Source organism: Danio rerio, chromosome 22, assembly GCF_049306965.1.
Source record: "Danio rerio strain Tuebingen ecotype United States chromosome 22, GRCz12tu, whole genome shotgun sequence".
Lineage (NCBI taxonomy): Eukaryota > Metazoa > Chordata > Actinopteri > Cypriniformes > Danionidae > Danio > Danio rerio.
Genome location: NC_133197.1, coordinates 24,143,089 through 24,157,600, shown reverse-complemented (window position 1 = coordinate 24,157,600; position 14,512 = coordinate 24,143,089). Strand labels below are relative to the sequence as shown.

The following is a 14,512-nucleotide window of genomic DNA, read 5'->3' as shown; positions in this document are numbered from 1 at the left end:
GTTACGTGGAGCCATTTAAACTTCACGAAGAGAGAACGAGACCTTCATTCACTGAAATGCTGTTAGTTGGGACGATTCAGTACCATCTGGTATCAGGATGAAGAAACGTTTGTTTTGGACATAAACTGCTCCTGTGGCTTGGTGAAAGGTCAAATCATTTAATTTATCAATAAAAAAGCTGCTTTATTCAGTGATAAAAATAGCCTTCTTAATGATCTTCAAAGAACAGCTTTCATGGAGTTCATAGAGTTTGTGAATGTTTTATTTCATGTATAAAATTATTCATGTGCTCTTCATTTATTTTAAACAAAGAAACAATTTAGATGCAATTTCTGTCAGTCAAATATTTTGCATGTCGGAATAATTAAAGCCAAATAAAGACACTCCAATTTTATACATTTTAATGTCATAAAAAGAGTTGTTTAATGAGTTTAAAAGTAGACAATCCTGCATAAATACAGCAAAAATGCAGTAAACTCATAATGAGAAGGACATTTATGTTTATATATTTTTACTTAACATTACTCAATTAATGAACAATATTCAACTGATTTCTCTGCTTTAACATTTCCTCAGTACATTAACTGATGCTACTCAAAGAGGAGTACATCCTAGTTTAAAAGGGATATAAACCATGTGATCTTTATTCCGCAGCATTAGATCAAATAATTACAATGAGTCTAAAAAACACCTGTAAAAATTAGGGATGCAACAACTTACCGGTTTCATTATTAACCGTGCTTTAATTCATCACATTTAATTAATCGTAAAGGCTTCTCAACACTGTCTTTCTGCACGAAACAAAACTGCTGCAACTAAACAAAGTTATGCCAACTGTAAGCTAGTTTAAAGTTCCGAGCTTGAACACCGAGGCTAATACGCACGCACACTTGAGAAACTATGGCTGAGGCTGTTAACTAAGGGCAGTTCCCATATCACGTCTTTTGTGCGTGTAAGTTCATTATGTCCAATCGAGGCACGCAGCTTGCGTGCAAATTAGAAGCAACGCACCTACGCTTTGCAATTTTTCAATTTATTTTTAATTTTATTTATTAATAAATAATTCATTGTTCTGTCATTTATTTTTAGTGCAATTATGACTTATGTTTAAATGACTTATGTTTAAACTTTAGTTATTTCCAGCTGATGAGTGTAAAAGGAATACAATTTTTATTTTTTTATTCAAATTTGGAGTGCCTATTTTTATGGATAAATTATAGAAATGTTGTAAATTTTACATTTTAATAAATGGAAAATACTATTTTAAGCAACAAACAAAAGATTCCAGAAATTCCATGAGAAAGTAAAAAAAATAAATTCCTTGACTTTCAATGTCTGGAATAGACCTTTAAAAATGTTATAATATTGCAGAAATTCTGACCTCTAGCAGTGTTTCCCAACCCTGTTCCTGAAGACACAGCAACAGTACACATTTTCAACCTCTTCCTCTTTCAATTCAAACACAGGTGCACAAATAAGCACTGCTGGTGTGCCTCCAGGAACAGGGTTGGGAAACACTGGCCAATAGGAACCCTGCATATAATATTAAAGTGATAATGAAAAGTTTTCAAAATTGTGCTGGCCTATATGTTATCCAGCAAAACTTATTCTTAATAGCAGGTGTAAATTTTACATTTTAATAAACGGTGACTACAAGTTTAAGCAACAAACAAAAATCTCTGATATTCCATGATTAGAACAAAAAAATAAATAAATTCCTTGACTTTCAATGTCTGGAATACTAGACCTTTTAAAATGTCATGATATTGCAAAAGTTCCATGACCTCTAGCAGTGTTTCCCAACCCTATTCCTAAAGGCACGCCAACATTACACCTTTTCAACCTCTTCCTATTCAAACACAACTGAATCAATTCATCAGAACATATAAAGAAACTCCAAAACCTGAAATGAATGGCTCAGATAAGCGACACATTCAAAATATGTGTTTTTGGCATGCCTTTAGGAACAGGGTTGGGAAAAACTGACCTATAGGAACCCCGCATATTCTATTATGGTGATAATGAAAAGTTTTCACCAAATTGTACAGGCTTATATCTTATTCGGTAAAACGTATTCTTAATAGCAGGTGTAACATACAGTGTACATGTCTTTTCACTCTATGTCCACACATGGAATGACAATATAGCTCACAATAAAGCTGTGAAAAAAGCTAAATGACAATAAAGGTCAACTTGACTTGAAACAGGGGATAAAAAGACACCTTTAAAGCAAGAAGCTATCTGTTAGTCAACACTTTGGGTTTTTTAGTCAACTTGAACCAATTACAAAACCTTTTGGTGGAATTCTTACAAATTTCCCAAACACATGATGTAACCGCATGGGCTTCAACACAGTTAAACATATTGATCTGTGACCAAAGGTGTAATAGACACAAACATAAGTAAATGGGAGGGAAGGTGGTTACTTTGGACTTTTCTTTTAACTGTGATTCATTTTGCATGCTCTCTTGAGGACAGGGGAAAACCGTAACTGCATGAATGACTCATTCAGTGTCAATAAACAGCTTCAGGATATTAGGTCATTACATGTTGATTTCACATAATAAATAAAACAATAAAAGATCAGAGACTTACTCTCCTGTTCCTGAAGGTTGTGGGCCAGACAGTGGTCTTCGAGCAAGGCAAAGTCCCGACACACTGCAGACAGAAAGAAAGATGGAAGCCACATTATTTAATGTTAACCAAACATGACATCACACATTCAGGTCAAGACACAATCCTCAGGTTTACAGGTCTATTTAAACACAGCACACACATTATGGCATTTATCTTACAGGGCCATGACACCCCCCACTTTGGTTCAGGTCTACCTCAGAGTTTTTTTTAAAAAGATACATAATAATAAGCGTGGCCAACAGATATAATGAGGGGAAGGAGGGGAGTGAACAACTGTTGTAAGCTCACAAAATGAGACACAAACAATGAGGGGACGCATGATTTTATAGTTTACAAAGTAAAAATGCAAAGAAATAAACAGTAATTTAATGCCCTGCTGCATTTGTTATTCGTCATTTCATATACACAACCAAAATTTATACAATTGTAAAGATAATCGTGTATATAAACACTAAATGAGGACTTTTCCCTCAATCTCCAGGTCTGAATGCAGACTCAGTGCAGCAGGTCTCTTGCCTTGTCTATTTTAACCATTAGCCCTGTTGGTAATCTAGAGGATTTAGGCGAACACAGAAGCACAGCGATGTGTCTAAATCTTAATAAACTCCTGATAAAGGACAACGTCCGCCATTCTTCAATACTCGCACTGCTCTCCCGACAAAAATGCTTGCTACACACTCACAGCTTTGTTTTATCGGCCCTGACAGCATAGCGGGGAAAAACATGCAACAAACCCTGTGGATCATCGAAACAAACATATACGACCCTTCATAAACAGCTGAATACTGTGTGCCGTGGACGCGGTTTCACCCAGTCAGGATCTTACAGCTTGGCACTGGCAGGTCTGCCTTGCAGTTGGAAAGCACGTAGTCATAAATAATTAAGAAGCCGTCTCTTCTCATAGGATAGGGAAACTTCGCTATGAATAATAATGAGAAACAGACGTGTCATCTTTGCACTTGCAGTTTTGCTCTACGTTGCCAATTTTGATCCCGCCCCAAAAATCTTTTTAAACCCAGAAGCTAAAATTAGCTGACAAAAGCTCAAAATTATCCAGTTTTTCCCCACTATTAAAGCTAACATTGTCTTAACTGATGCTCAACACACACAAATCTGTTAAAATCTCAAAAAAAAGAATGGTTTCGTGAACCTTTAAGCTTGAATTGGATTAAGGAGTGTGTGGTATTTGTTGACATTGTAATGGGTTATTTTTTACAATGTGTGAGCTGATTATCATTCACTGCATGTTGAAGCCTATTCATAAACAGTTTGAATGAACCTATAATTCAAATAATTATGCTTTTATGTTTTATTTATAGGTTTCTGCAGGTTTCAAGTCAAATTTAAGACCTTTTTAAGACCATTATGGATGAAATATCACACTTATAGGGCAAACCGCAATGTTTCTTTTTTTTTTTTTGAATGGCCAGTGGATATTTTTACATGCCCCATCAAAATTTAAAAACACTTATTTTACAAACACATAAACAAATGTTATTGTAAGAAAGATAATTAAACCAAGTTGGTGAATTGAGTTTATAAATGTCATTTTTGCTCAACTTTTTTTTTAGATTGATTGTTGGTTGTACCAATTAAGTAGCTTCACATGAACAAAGAAAAATTAAGACCTTTTTGAAATGATTTAAGATTTACAACACAACATTTTAGTGAGTTTGGACTTTAAGACCTAAAATGTTGTTTTTAAAATGTAAGACATTTTTAAGACCCAGCGGCCAACCTGTATATATGATTTCACAAAGCATAATTTAAGGGTGCTTTCACATCTGTAGTTCACTTCATTTGGCAATAAATGATACATTGTTGCATTTTTTGTCGTCTTTGGGTCGTTTTCACACCAAACTGCTGGCTTTGGTCCGAACCAGTTGAAACGAACCAAAATGCTGTCATCTGACAAAATCCACATCTCTCACTGGCCAGATGTTGTTAAAGATATTTCCTAAACTGCTTATTGATTGGTTAGAATCAGAGATGTATAAAGTACTAGAGACCCATACTTAAGTAAAAGTACAAGTGCTTTATCAAAAATTGACTTGAGTAGAAGTAGAAGTGCTGTTTAAGCACCATACTTAAGTGGAAGTACAAAAGTATTCAACATTTTTTGTACTTAAGTATTACAAGTAGTTTATTTCAAAATTTACTACTCAAGTACTGAAAGTAAAAGTACAAGTATTGTGTAATGTAGTTATTAAAGAAAGCAGTCAAAATACACTAATTGTTTTGTTTATTTTAAAAATCTTTTTGGGGCACTTGATTAAGCAGAACGAAAAGAAACATGGCTTATGATACTGTTTTTCTCTGTAAATAGTTTCTATGGTACAAGAGCTCACATCGTCAGGCCCTTTTACCAAAAAATGCCTTCACTGATGAGATAATTCAGCATGTTCACTCACATACATACTCTCTCTCACACACACACACACACACACACACACACTGCCCTGCACACACCTAAATGTACACTCTCTCCCCACTCTCACACATTCATACACTCTCACACACACAGTTCTCTCTCTCTCTCTCTCTCTCTCTCTCTCTCTCTCTCTCTCTCTCTCTCACACACACACACACACACATTTTTGTGAATTGTGGGGACATTACATAGGTTGCAATTGTTTTTACACTCTCTCTTACACACACACACACACACGCACACACACACACACACACACACACACAGACGCACACACAGGTACAATCACACTGTTGTTTTCTCTTACGCATTATTCACTCTCACTCACACACACACACACACACACACACACACACACACACACACACACACACACACACACACACACACTCACACTTTGGGAGTTTTAAAGTTTGATTGCTTTAAAATAAAAAGCTTTAAACTAAACAAGCAAACTAAGTCCTGCTTCACAAATTCACTTGATTTTGATTTTACTGTAAAAAAAAAAACAGGAAAATGTGTATATTACTGTGTTAAATGAAAATCTGAAATATTTTATGGCTTATGGCTATGATTTAGTAATATTTTTTATTTATTTTTATTATGTTTTTAATGAAATTGGTCTTACAGTTCATATTTTCTGTAGTATATTTATTAATTCTGGTACTTTTACCATAAACCAACATCTCAACCATTTGGTAGAGGCTGATATTTTAGAAATAATGTGATGTGTTGAATAAAAATGCACGGATTGTGTTAACTAGCGACATTTGGAGTTAAGAAATGCAATCAAAAAATAAATTCTATTGCTTTTGTCTTGGTGTGACAGTTAAAGGGGTTTTTGTAATAAAATTTTGTCCTTTAATACAGCAGTCAGATATACGAACTGTGCCCTTAATTTGACCTGCTCAAAGAAAACACTCTTTCTGGATGTATCAAACAAAACTCATGCACAGAAGACAGCACGAGCATTTACAGCTAATAAACTCATGTCAATATTATCCCGCCTGCTTTTTGAGCGATGACAGGCGGGTCTTACACGGCTATGATTGGTTATTGTCCTCAACAGAAAGGGCTTTAGAAATATAAGCGCTGTTCACCCATGGCGGGAAGAATACGCGATTATCACAGGTAATAGACACAGTGAAGAAAACTTGGCACGCTCATGTCTGGATCCACAGCTTTAACAGCTAAGAAGAGAGGAAAAGTTACCTTACAAACTGGCCAGCGGGTCAAATGTCCAAAGTGAGAGAGCGAGAGATAGGCAGAGGTGAAGTTTTACAACATTTCTCCCTAATAGTACACTAGCGGCTGGTATGCTGTGCCGCCTCGCCCTCGCGCCTCCGTACTTAGCTATAGTATTGCGACATCGCGCATAGGAGATAAATGACGTCATCACGTAATAACCGGGTATGACCTATTACTGAACTGATATCGATCATTTTGACACCCCTAGTAACGAGTAACGATGCAGCACATAAAAAATCTATCGGAGTAAAAGTATTAAACTCATGTAAAATATGTACTTAAGTAAAAGTGGAAGTAGGAGAAAAAAATAATACTCCAGTAAAGTACAGATACTGCCTTTTAGTACTTAAGTACAGTAGTGAAGTAGTTCTACTTCGTTACTATACATCTCTGGTTAGAATTCACGTGTGGGAAAATGCCAACGAACTCTCGCAAGTAAACAAACCGGCAGACACAAAATGTCTTTTTTACTCAGGAGGGACGACTGCACTAACTGATTGTATGCATGCTTTAGACAAACTATACATTTCGAGAATGAAGCGCGGCTGCGGCTGGAAAACAGTGTTTTAATGCATTGCATGTCACTTCAGGAGGAGGCGTGATTTAATTTAGCTAAACTGCGACATGGTCATCTTCCGGAAATATTACCAACGATCCATCAGGTAATGTTTTCCTCTCTCTCTCTCTCGCTGTTGGTAAAGCGATGTCAACAAATATTTTTCCTCCTTATCCCATAATGCACAGCACTTTTTGCAGTTGGACCTGTTTTAGTACGGATTCGTACTATTTAGTTAGTTTCTCACCACAAACGAACCGCTCCAGGGTTCGTTTAAAAGCGTACCGAGACCACCTCTTCAAGCAGATCTCGTTACGCTTATTTGGTCCGCTTTTGGTGCGCACTCGAGTACGATTGCTGCATTCTCACCTGCTGAAGCGAACCAAAAGGGAAAACGAAAACGAACTCTAGACCGATTCAATCGAACTAAATAAGGCAGGTGTGAAAGCATCCTAAGACTTTGTAGGACCTTTATAAGACCATTATGAATGATATTTTAGACGTATACAAGTCCACATGCTAAAGATTTTTTCCCTAATAGCCCAGTTGATCTAGTGGAAAAGATTTTTACTTGCCTCATCAAAAAATATTTATTTAGCTATTTCTTAGCCACATATTTTACATAGTGTGTCATACAAGCAAACAACCCCAGTTGTATACATACATTACAGGCTCTTTAAAAAAATTAAATAAACCAAATGTGTGCACATGAAACAGTCTATTAAGGTTGGTGTCCTCCACCTATATGGTCTACACATGAAGAACTTTCAAACTAATTTTATCATAAGGAAGATAATTAAACCACGTTGGTTATGAAGCTATTAAATTAGCTATTATAATATTAATTATAATTAAAGCTTTGTTAAAGGTTTTTTTGAGATGTTTTGTTGCCGATTGGATGTTTTTTTTCCTGATTGACAAGTTTTACATGGACACAGTAAAATTAAGACCGTTTAAAAAAATGTAAAACCAAAAAGACAATATGTCAGTGAATTTAAGACTTTTGAAGGCCTATCGTTTTGTTTTTAAAACATAAGAAATTTTAAGACCCACCGAACACCCTGAAATATAACCGCATGAGTGTTATCACAAAGGTAATATTGATTTTATACAAACCAACTTTTTTCTGACTTTTCATTTTAGAAAAAATACAGTTTTTCACTGGGACTATAAAGTTTGGGACTATAAAAATAGTCCCAAACTATGCGAAGACGAATATTTATGCATTTCAGAGCAACATTGTGGTGTTTCATTCCTTAATCTGTTAACAACAGATAAAATTGTTAAGTTTTTTTAGTCTCTTGCTTAGTTTTTAAATGAGTTTTGAACAATACATCACTGATTTATTGGATTACTCATTAAGAAAGAAACTTGACAACAACTACGGTCAGTTTTAGTGTCATAATTATCCATGACAGGTCTGAACTAGCCAAGATAACTGCATCAAAACGCAGCTAAATTTTGCCTACTAAAATATTATTTAAAAAGAAGAGGGGAAATTAGGTAGAGCTTAATACTTTTGAGGAATTATGCAAACATTTTGATTTGATAAAAAACATTTTTGTTAAAAAATCAACTATAAAAATAAACATTACATATACATTTTGTTGTTTTTCATGTTCTGTTCACCAAAAAATAAAAGAAGAAACATTTTTTTTAAATATCAACCATACCATCATTACATTGATAAAAAAAAAAACAACAACAAAATGATCTGATGCTGAATGGCTGAAACTGAAAATGCAATAACAGGCATGTTGATGCATAAACTACTAGGCAAAACTTATAAATTTAAATTAAGTTGAAACTGGGAGTTTTGTAAACATCCAGTTAGTCTGATATTTCTCAGCTGTTCCAGACTCAAATTAAAACATTTAGAAAAGAAGAGTCTGTTTTAAACTGAAACCGCAGTGCATCAGACCATTTTCACCTCAGTTTTAAATATAACCTGAAAAACTGTCGTCTACATCCGCCTCGTTTAACACGCTCTTATCTGCTTTTCTGTGCCCTATGCTGACCTGATTCTGCACCTGGCAAACAACCAGCTGTTGTGACACGGTTCATAAAGTGGATGATGTCGTCGGAGTGCACTTTATTCACGACTAATAAAAAAAATAAAAAATTCCCTCAAGCCACCGACACATGCTTCGACAGCACAAATCTAATAAAAGCAACATTTGAATTTCAGTTTGCTATCTAAGAAAGGTTGTCGTTTCTAGAAACTAAGCAGGATTAATAACCAAATACACCAATTTCGCACCAAAAACTAATCACGTAATGCAAACGTAATTAGCAGTTCACACTGCAACTGGAGTTTGTTTGCTCCGTTAGGATGAGACACTGCAAGAGGATAAAATTAAGCCACTGCTGCAGATCAGTGATTAAAGACGTCGTCCATCTGCTGCTGATTAGCAACTTTAGCAGCATCTTGAGCTGAAGAGCTGCAGAACTGAGACTACTGGATATTCATAGCACCAAATGAGGAACCGAGAGTAAAATTTGCATTGGTAAACTATTCGCATTGGCTGGTGAAGCGTTATTGTGACATTTTCATGCAGTTTATAACATGCTTTTGTATGATTAAGAGAATAGATTAGCTAAGTAAAGATTTTAAAAAGGGACCAAAAACATATTGTACTGACAACATGCATCTTGCCTTCACTTCTTGCCTCTTTAAAGCAAAACATGTTAGCCGGCAGCCATCTTTTAATAAGAAATTAAATACTGGCTGTTGGTTGTTGCTAGATCAGACACGTTTGCGGCTGGAAGTTAACAAAAACAATTTATATTTTTTTATTAAATTTCATGTTAATTGTATGTTATTAACGTCTACCCCCACCAAAACCCTAAACCCAACCGTCACAGTAATGTAAAAACAGTAGTTGTACCAAGTATTATTTGTTATCTATTAAACTACCCCAATAAATTGTAACTTTTTAACATCTACCCCTACCCTAACACCATCACAGTACTTCAAAAATACTAATTCTTGTTATACAGTGTCATAAAAAATGGTGCTATCTGTGTATTGTTGTGCATATCGCACTTTCGGCCAGCTGTGTATCCTATCTCGACTTTACCCTGGCTGTCCAATAAATAAATGCATGTACACCCAAAGGGAACAAGTTAAGGGTGTCACGATTTCGATTTTAATCGAAAATCGATCGAAATTTATGCTCGATTTCGATTATCGAATCAAAAAATAGAATCGTCGATGCTGCCACGCCCCCATGTCACGTTAGCTTGGCTTGCCAAGCGGGAAAAAACACGCTTGTTGAAGTGCTTGTTAAACTGTGCAGACGCAGGAGACCCATCGTCAGAGCTTAAACCTTCAGGGCTCGACAAAAAGGACTGCCCGATAGCCCGGGGCCAGCGTGCGAGACGCTCGGGTCAGTGTACAGTGCTGCCTTGTTGACTGACAGATTGAGCCAGAGCTGCGTGCTGCGATTGTCTGTCAATTGTGTGCAAATACAATCTTACGGTGCTTTCACACATAGACGTTTGTTTCGGAATCTGTCTCGTTCCCCCCGTTAGTTTGTTTGGCATATATCCAGCAGTTGCGCTCGCATCCGCACCAAATTAATCAGTCTGAGATCGCCTGAATGAGACAGTCTCTGCCCTACTGAGCGGATCGATTGTAGTGAGAAAACAAAACAATGCAACGAACTAACGACCCAGGCTATATCACAGTGTATTATGATCGTGTAATAGCCATATATACGGCTATATGAAGAGAAAATGATGAGCAGGGCCAGATGTCATTCTAACCGGTAAATGCCAAAGTGAAAGCATGCTGAAATATTACCGAGAGCTGTTTATCCAGCCTGATCTCGGTTTATCCGTCAGGGAAATTGACCGCAATTACTATCTGTTAATTTTTCCATATTTTAATCGTATAATATGTTGTATTAGGCCTGTTGTTTTGTTCAATTCCGCACTGACAGCTCGAAAGAAAGATTTACATTGATCTGATACAGTCTCGGTTCATCTGCTATGTCTCTCTATAATTTAAGCCTATAATGCAGAATTCTAGCCAACGTTTCTTTAATAGATTGATTAATTCAATAGATCGATTTTTACAAAACCTGAAAATTGAAATGAGGCTTTGTATATATGAGAAAGTCTGACCTCTGCTTTATATTCGGTGACGATGTCTGTGGGTTGTTAAAATTAAAGTGCACATTTTTGCTTATAAAATATTCTATACACAACTGGTCAAAAGTTTGGGGTCAGTATGATTGTTAAATATGTTAAACTAAGCTTCTTCTGCTCACCAAGGCTGCAATTATTTCATCATAAATACAAATTATGAAATGTTGCACTATAAAATAACTGTTCAAAAGTAGTTTATCATTTAATTTATTAATTTATTCCAGTGATTTTAAAGATGAAACATCAGCTTCATTACTCCAGTCACATGATCCTTCAGAAATCACTAATATTAATTATTATTAAATTTATTAATGGTAATAGTAACAAAAGCAATAATGTCTGGAGTAATGATTTTATTTGAAACTACATACAATAACAAAGTATTTATTTAAAATTTTGATAAATATTTAACAATTTAATATTTTTTACATTTAATAAATGTAGCCTTGATGAACTGAATGTTTTCTTAAAAAAATTAAATAATTACTGTAAATACAGTGGAAGTCAGAATTATTAGCCCCCCTTTGTTGTTTTTTTCTTTTTAAAATATTTCCTAAATGATGTTTAACAGAGCAAGGAAATGTTGATAGTATGTCTGATAATATTTTTTCCTCTGAACAAAGTCTTATTTGTTTTATTTTGGCTAGAATAAAAGCAGTTCTTAATTTTTTTATGAACATTTTAAGGTCAAATTTATTAGCCCCTTAAGCTAATTGTTTTTCAGACTGTCTCCAGAACAAACCATCGTTATACAATAACTTGCCTAATTACCCTAGCCTGCCTGGTTAACCTAATTAACCTGGTTAAGACTGCTTCAATCTTTTACTTTCACACTAGTACTTAGTCATTTTAGCAAACACCTCAGATACTGTTGGCTGGTTCCTGTTGGTTGTGCACCTTTTTTTACCGACGCCATAACAACGACAGAGATCACTGCCTATTCACAAGAAAAAAGTGATTGACAGGTGGTAATTATGTGTGAAACTTGCCTTTATTCATTTACTGTATGATTTGTTTATGGGTAAAACAAAGACCATACAGGTCAGGTAGTTTAAACGGTAGACTACAAATAAATAATTTGTTATTAATTAATTAATTATTCATAATTGAAAATCGAATCGAATCGTGACTTCAGAATCGAAAATGTAATTGAATCGAGAATTTGAAGAATCGTGACACCCCTAGAACAAGTTCTTCACCCCAACCTACTTTAAAGCCATTTCTATAGCTGCACAATATATTGTTTCTGCATCAATATCGCAATGTGCACATCTGCAATAGTCACATCGCAAGATCTGATACTGTTGAGTCTGAATTAAACTGTATTTGACCAGAAGCCACAGAACACACATGGTTTGTAGAGTCACTCCTAAGTTTTATCTATAATAGATTGAATAGTCATATAAATTGATAGTCTTATAAAAAATAACCATAACAGTACATTTGTAAAATGTACAATATTTATCAACACATTTTTACGATTTTTTGATTAAAGAATTCAAAAGTTCATCACTAGGCATGGGCCAGTATAAGATTCTGATGGTATGATAACCTTAATTGGATAAAAATATCATGGTTTCACAGTATTGTAATTTACTGCTCCAAAATATGTACATTTTAAAAACTTTTTTCCCTTTAAACACAATATAGTTTATTTTGAGAAACATTTGAAAATTTTTGAACGATAAACATGTCTGGCTAAATAATTAAAATGAATCATTGCCTTCTGCTGTTTTCATCAGTTTCAAAAACACAGATTTCTACACAATTTAAAAAGGCATTTTTGGATATCTTTTCTGCTGGAGATACTTTTGTCATATAAAAAATAAAAAATCTTACAAATACTGTAGCAATGGTATGGCAGAAAATGTAGGCGGTTTTAAAACCTAGACTTTTCTAAACCCCGGTATACCTTGAAAATGTTATCCCCCCATGACTAATCATCACTAATTTGAAATAGGTTTTTTTACACTACAGAAACGTTTGTAACTTTTGATCAATTTAAAGCATGTTTACTTAAAATTTTTTCATAAAGATCTACACCCCAAACTGAAACGTACAACTAAAATATATAAACAGACACTTCTATTATATTAACTGTGTTGTATGCAGTTGACACACAATGTCACATACAAATGAGCACACAATAAATACAGCCTGAAGTGACAAAAACAACACGACATCAATTAAAACATCTGATTCATTTGTGATGACGATACTCCAGGCATTAATAAACACCATCTGAGCGGCAACTGGCAAGCCTACACAAGGAAAAGCTCAAAACTCTCCAAAGCAAACACAAAAACCAGAACTGAACGCATCCCAAGAGGTCTATGCAAGGCAGCAAATACTGCACATTTTTTAAGCCTGCACATTTCCAGACAAGCATCCCCAATGATCCCTGCATGAACAGAGAAAAGCACAACAACTAAATGCTGAATCCACACGCACAACACAACTGAAAACAGAAAACCACAAGGACATTCTTCAAGGAAAGACAAACAGAAACCTGTGAGAGATTGAAAAACACGGTATGTTGTTTGTCTTCATCCTGTTATAAAGACGAAAACATTCTGATCTAGCTTTGAAGAGATAGTACAGGCCCCAAAAATGTACTCACCATTTACACACCCTCAAGTGGTTCCAAACATTCAGAAGTTTCTTTATTCTGTTAAACACTAACAGTTTTTTTAAAGCTGAAAACCTGTAACCATTGACTTCCATGGTAGGAAAACAAGCGCTATTGAAGTCAATGGTTACAGGTTTCCAGCATTCTCCAAAACATCTGCTTTTGTATGAAGGTTCAGTCACACTTATAGGGAAAACAATGAAAATTAGTGATGACTTTTTTTCTCAAACTTACTGCTAGTTAAGGGGCTGTTAACACCTGGTCACTTCATGCATATTTTCTGATTGGACAGCTTTTCGATCGTGATATGAGCAGGTGTAAATGCCCTCCGAAACGCATTGGAAATGAATATAAATTCAATTGCCCAGACCCCTTTAAGAAGTGGTTTTCAGACGAAACCAGACAGGTCTAAATGCATTTGGCTGTTGAAACCACATATGTAAATTTAACTTCTCCCAAAATTAAATTAAAATAAGATACAAAATGTGAAAGTGAATATGTTGTTGGCTGTATGACTGTCAGATATACAACAGCCAATGCACAAGCAATGGAAGGCTACAGTTAACAGTTTGAGATGTTAGTTTTATGTTTTTTATTTGTTTCATTTTATTTTCAACTGTGAAATTATTCAATTAAATTGTTAAATTAATACCAGATATATATGCCAATGTATTTATTATAAAATCAATTCATTTCCTTTAGATGTTGCTATTAAAATGCATCATTAAAACAAAGATTATTTTTAGATTATTGCAGCATGAGGTAGAGTACTCAAATAACTCTATATGGTCACCTTAAAATTATAAGGTTCTATCTGACATTTTTGTCAAAATTGAGTCACTAACATATTGATTTTAAA

The 14,512-nt window shown here is 34.9% G+C and overlaps 1 protein-coding gene across 4 annotated transcripts in view; it reads right to left on the bottom strand.

Moving 5' to 3' along the window:
* ccdc50a (coiled-coil domain containing 50a) overlaps window positions 1-14,512 on the bottom strand; it is a 43,834-nt gene that overhangs the window by 25,981 nt on the left and 3,341 nt on the right. For all 4 annotated transcript variants that reach the window (XR_012397479.1, XR_012397480.1, NM_001365997.1 and 1 more), the window contains exon 2: window positions 2,596-2,658. Coding sequence is in view for 2 of the 4 variants with exons in the window: in NM_001365997.1 (NP_001352926.1) it covers window positions 2,596-2,658 (63 nt within the window). In the remaining 2 variants the exon portion in view is untranslated. The remainder of the gene's footprint in view (window positions 1-2,595; window positions 2,659-14,512) is intronic.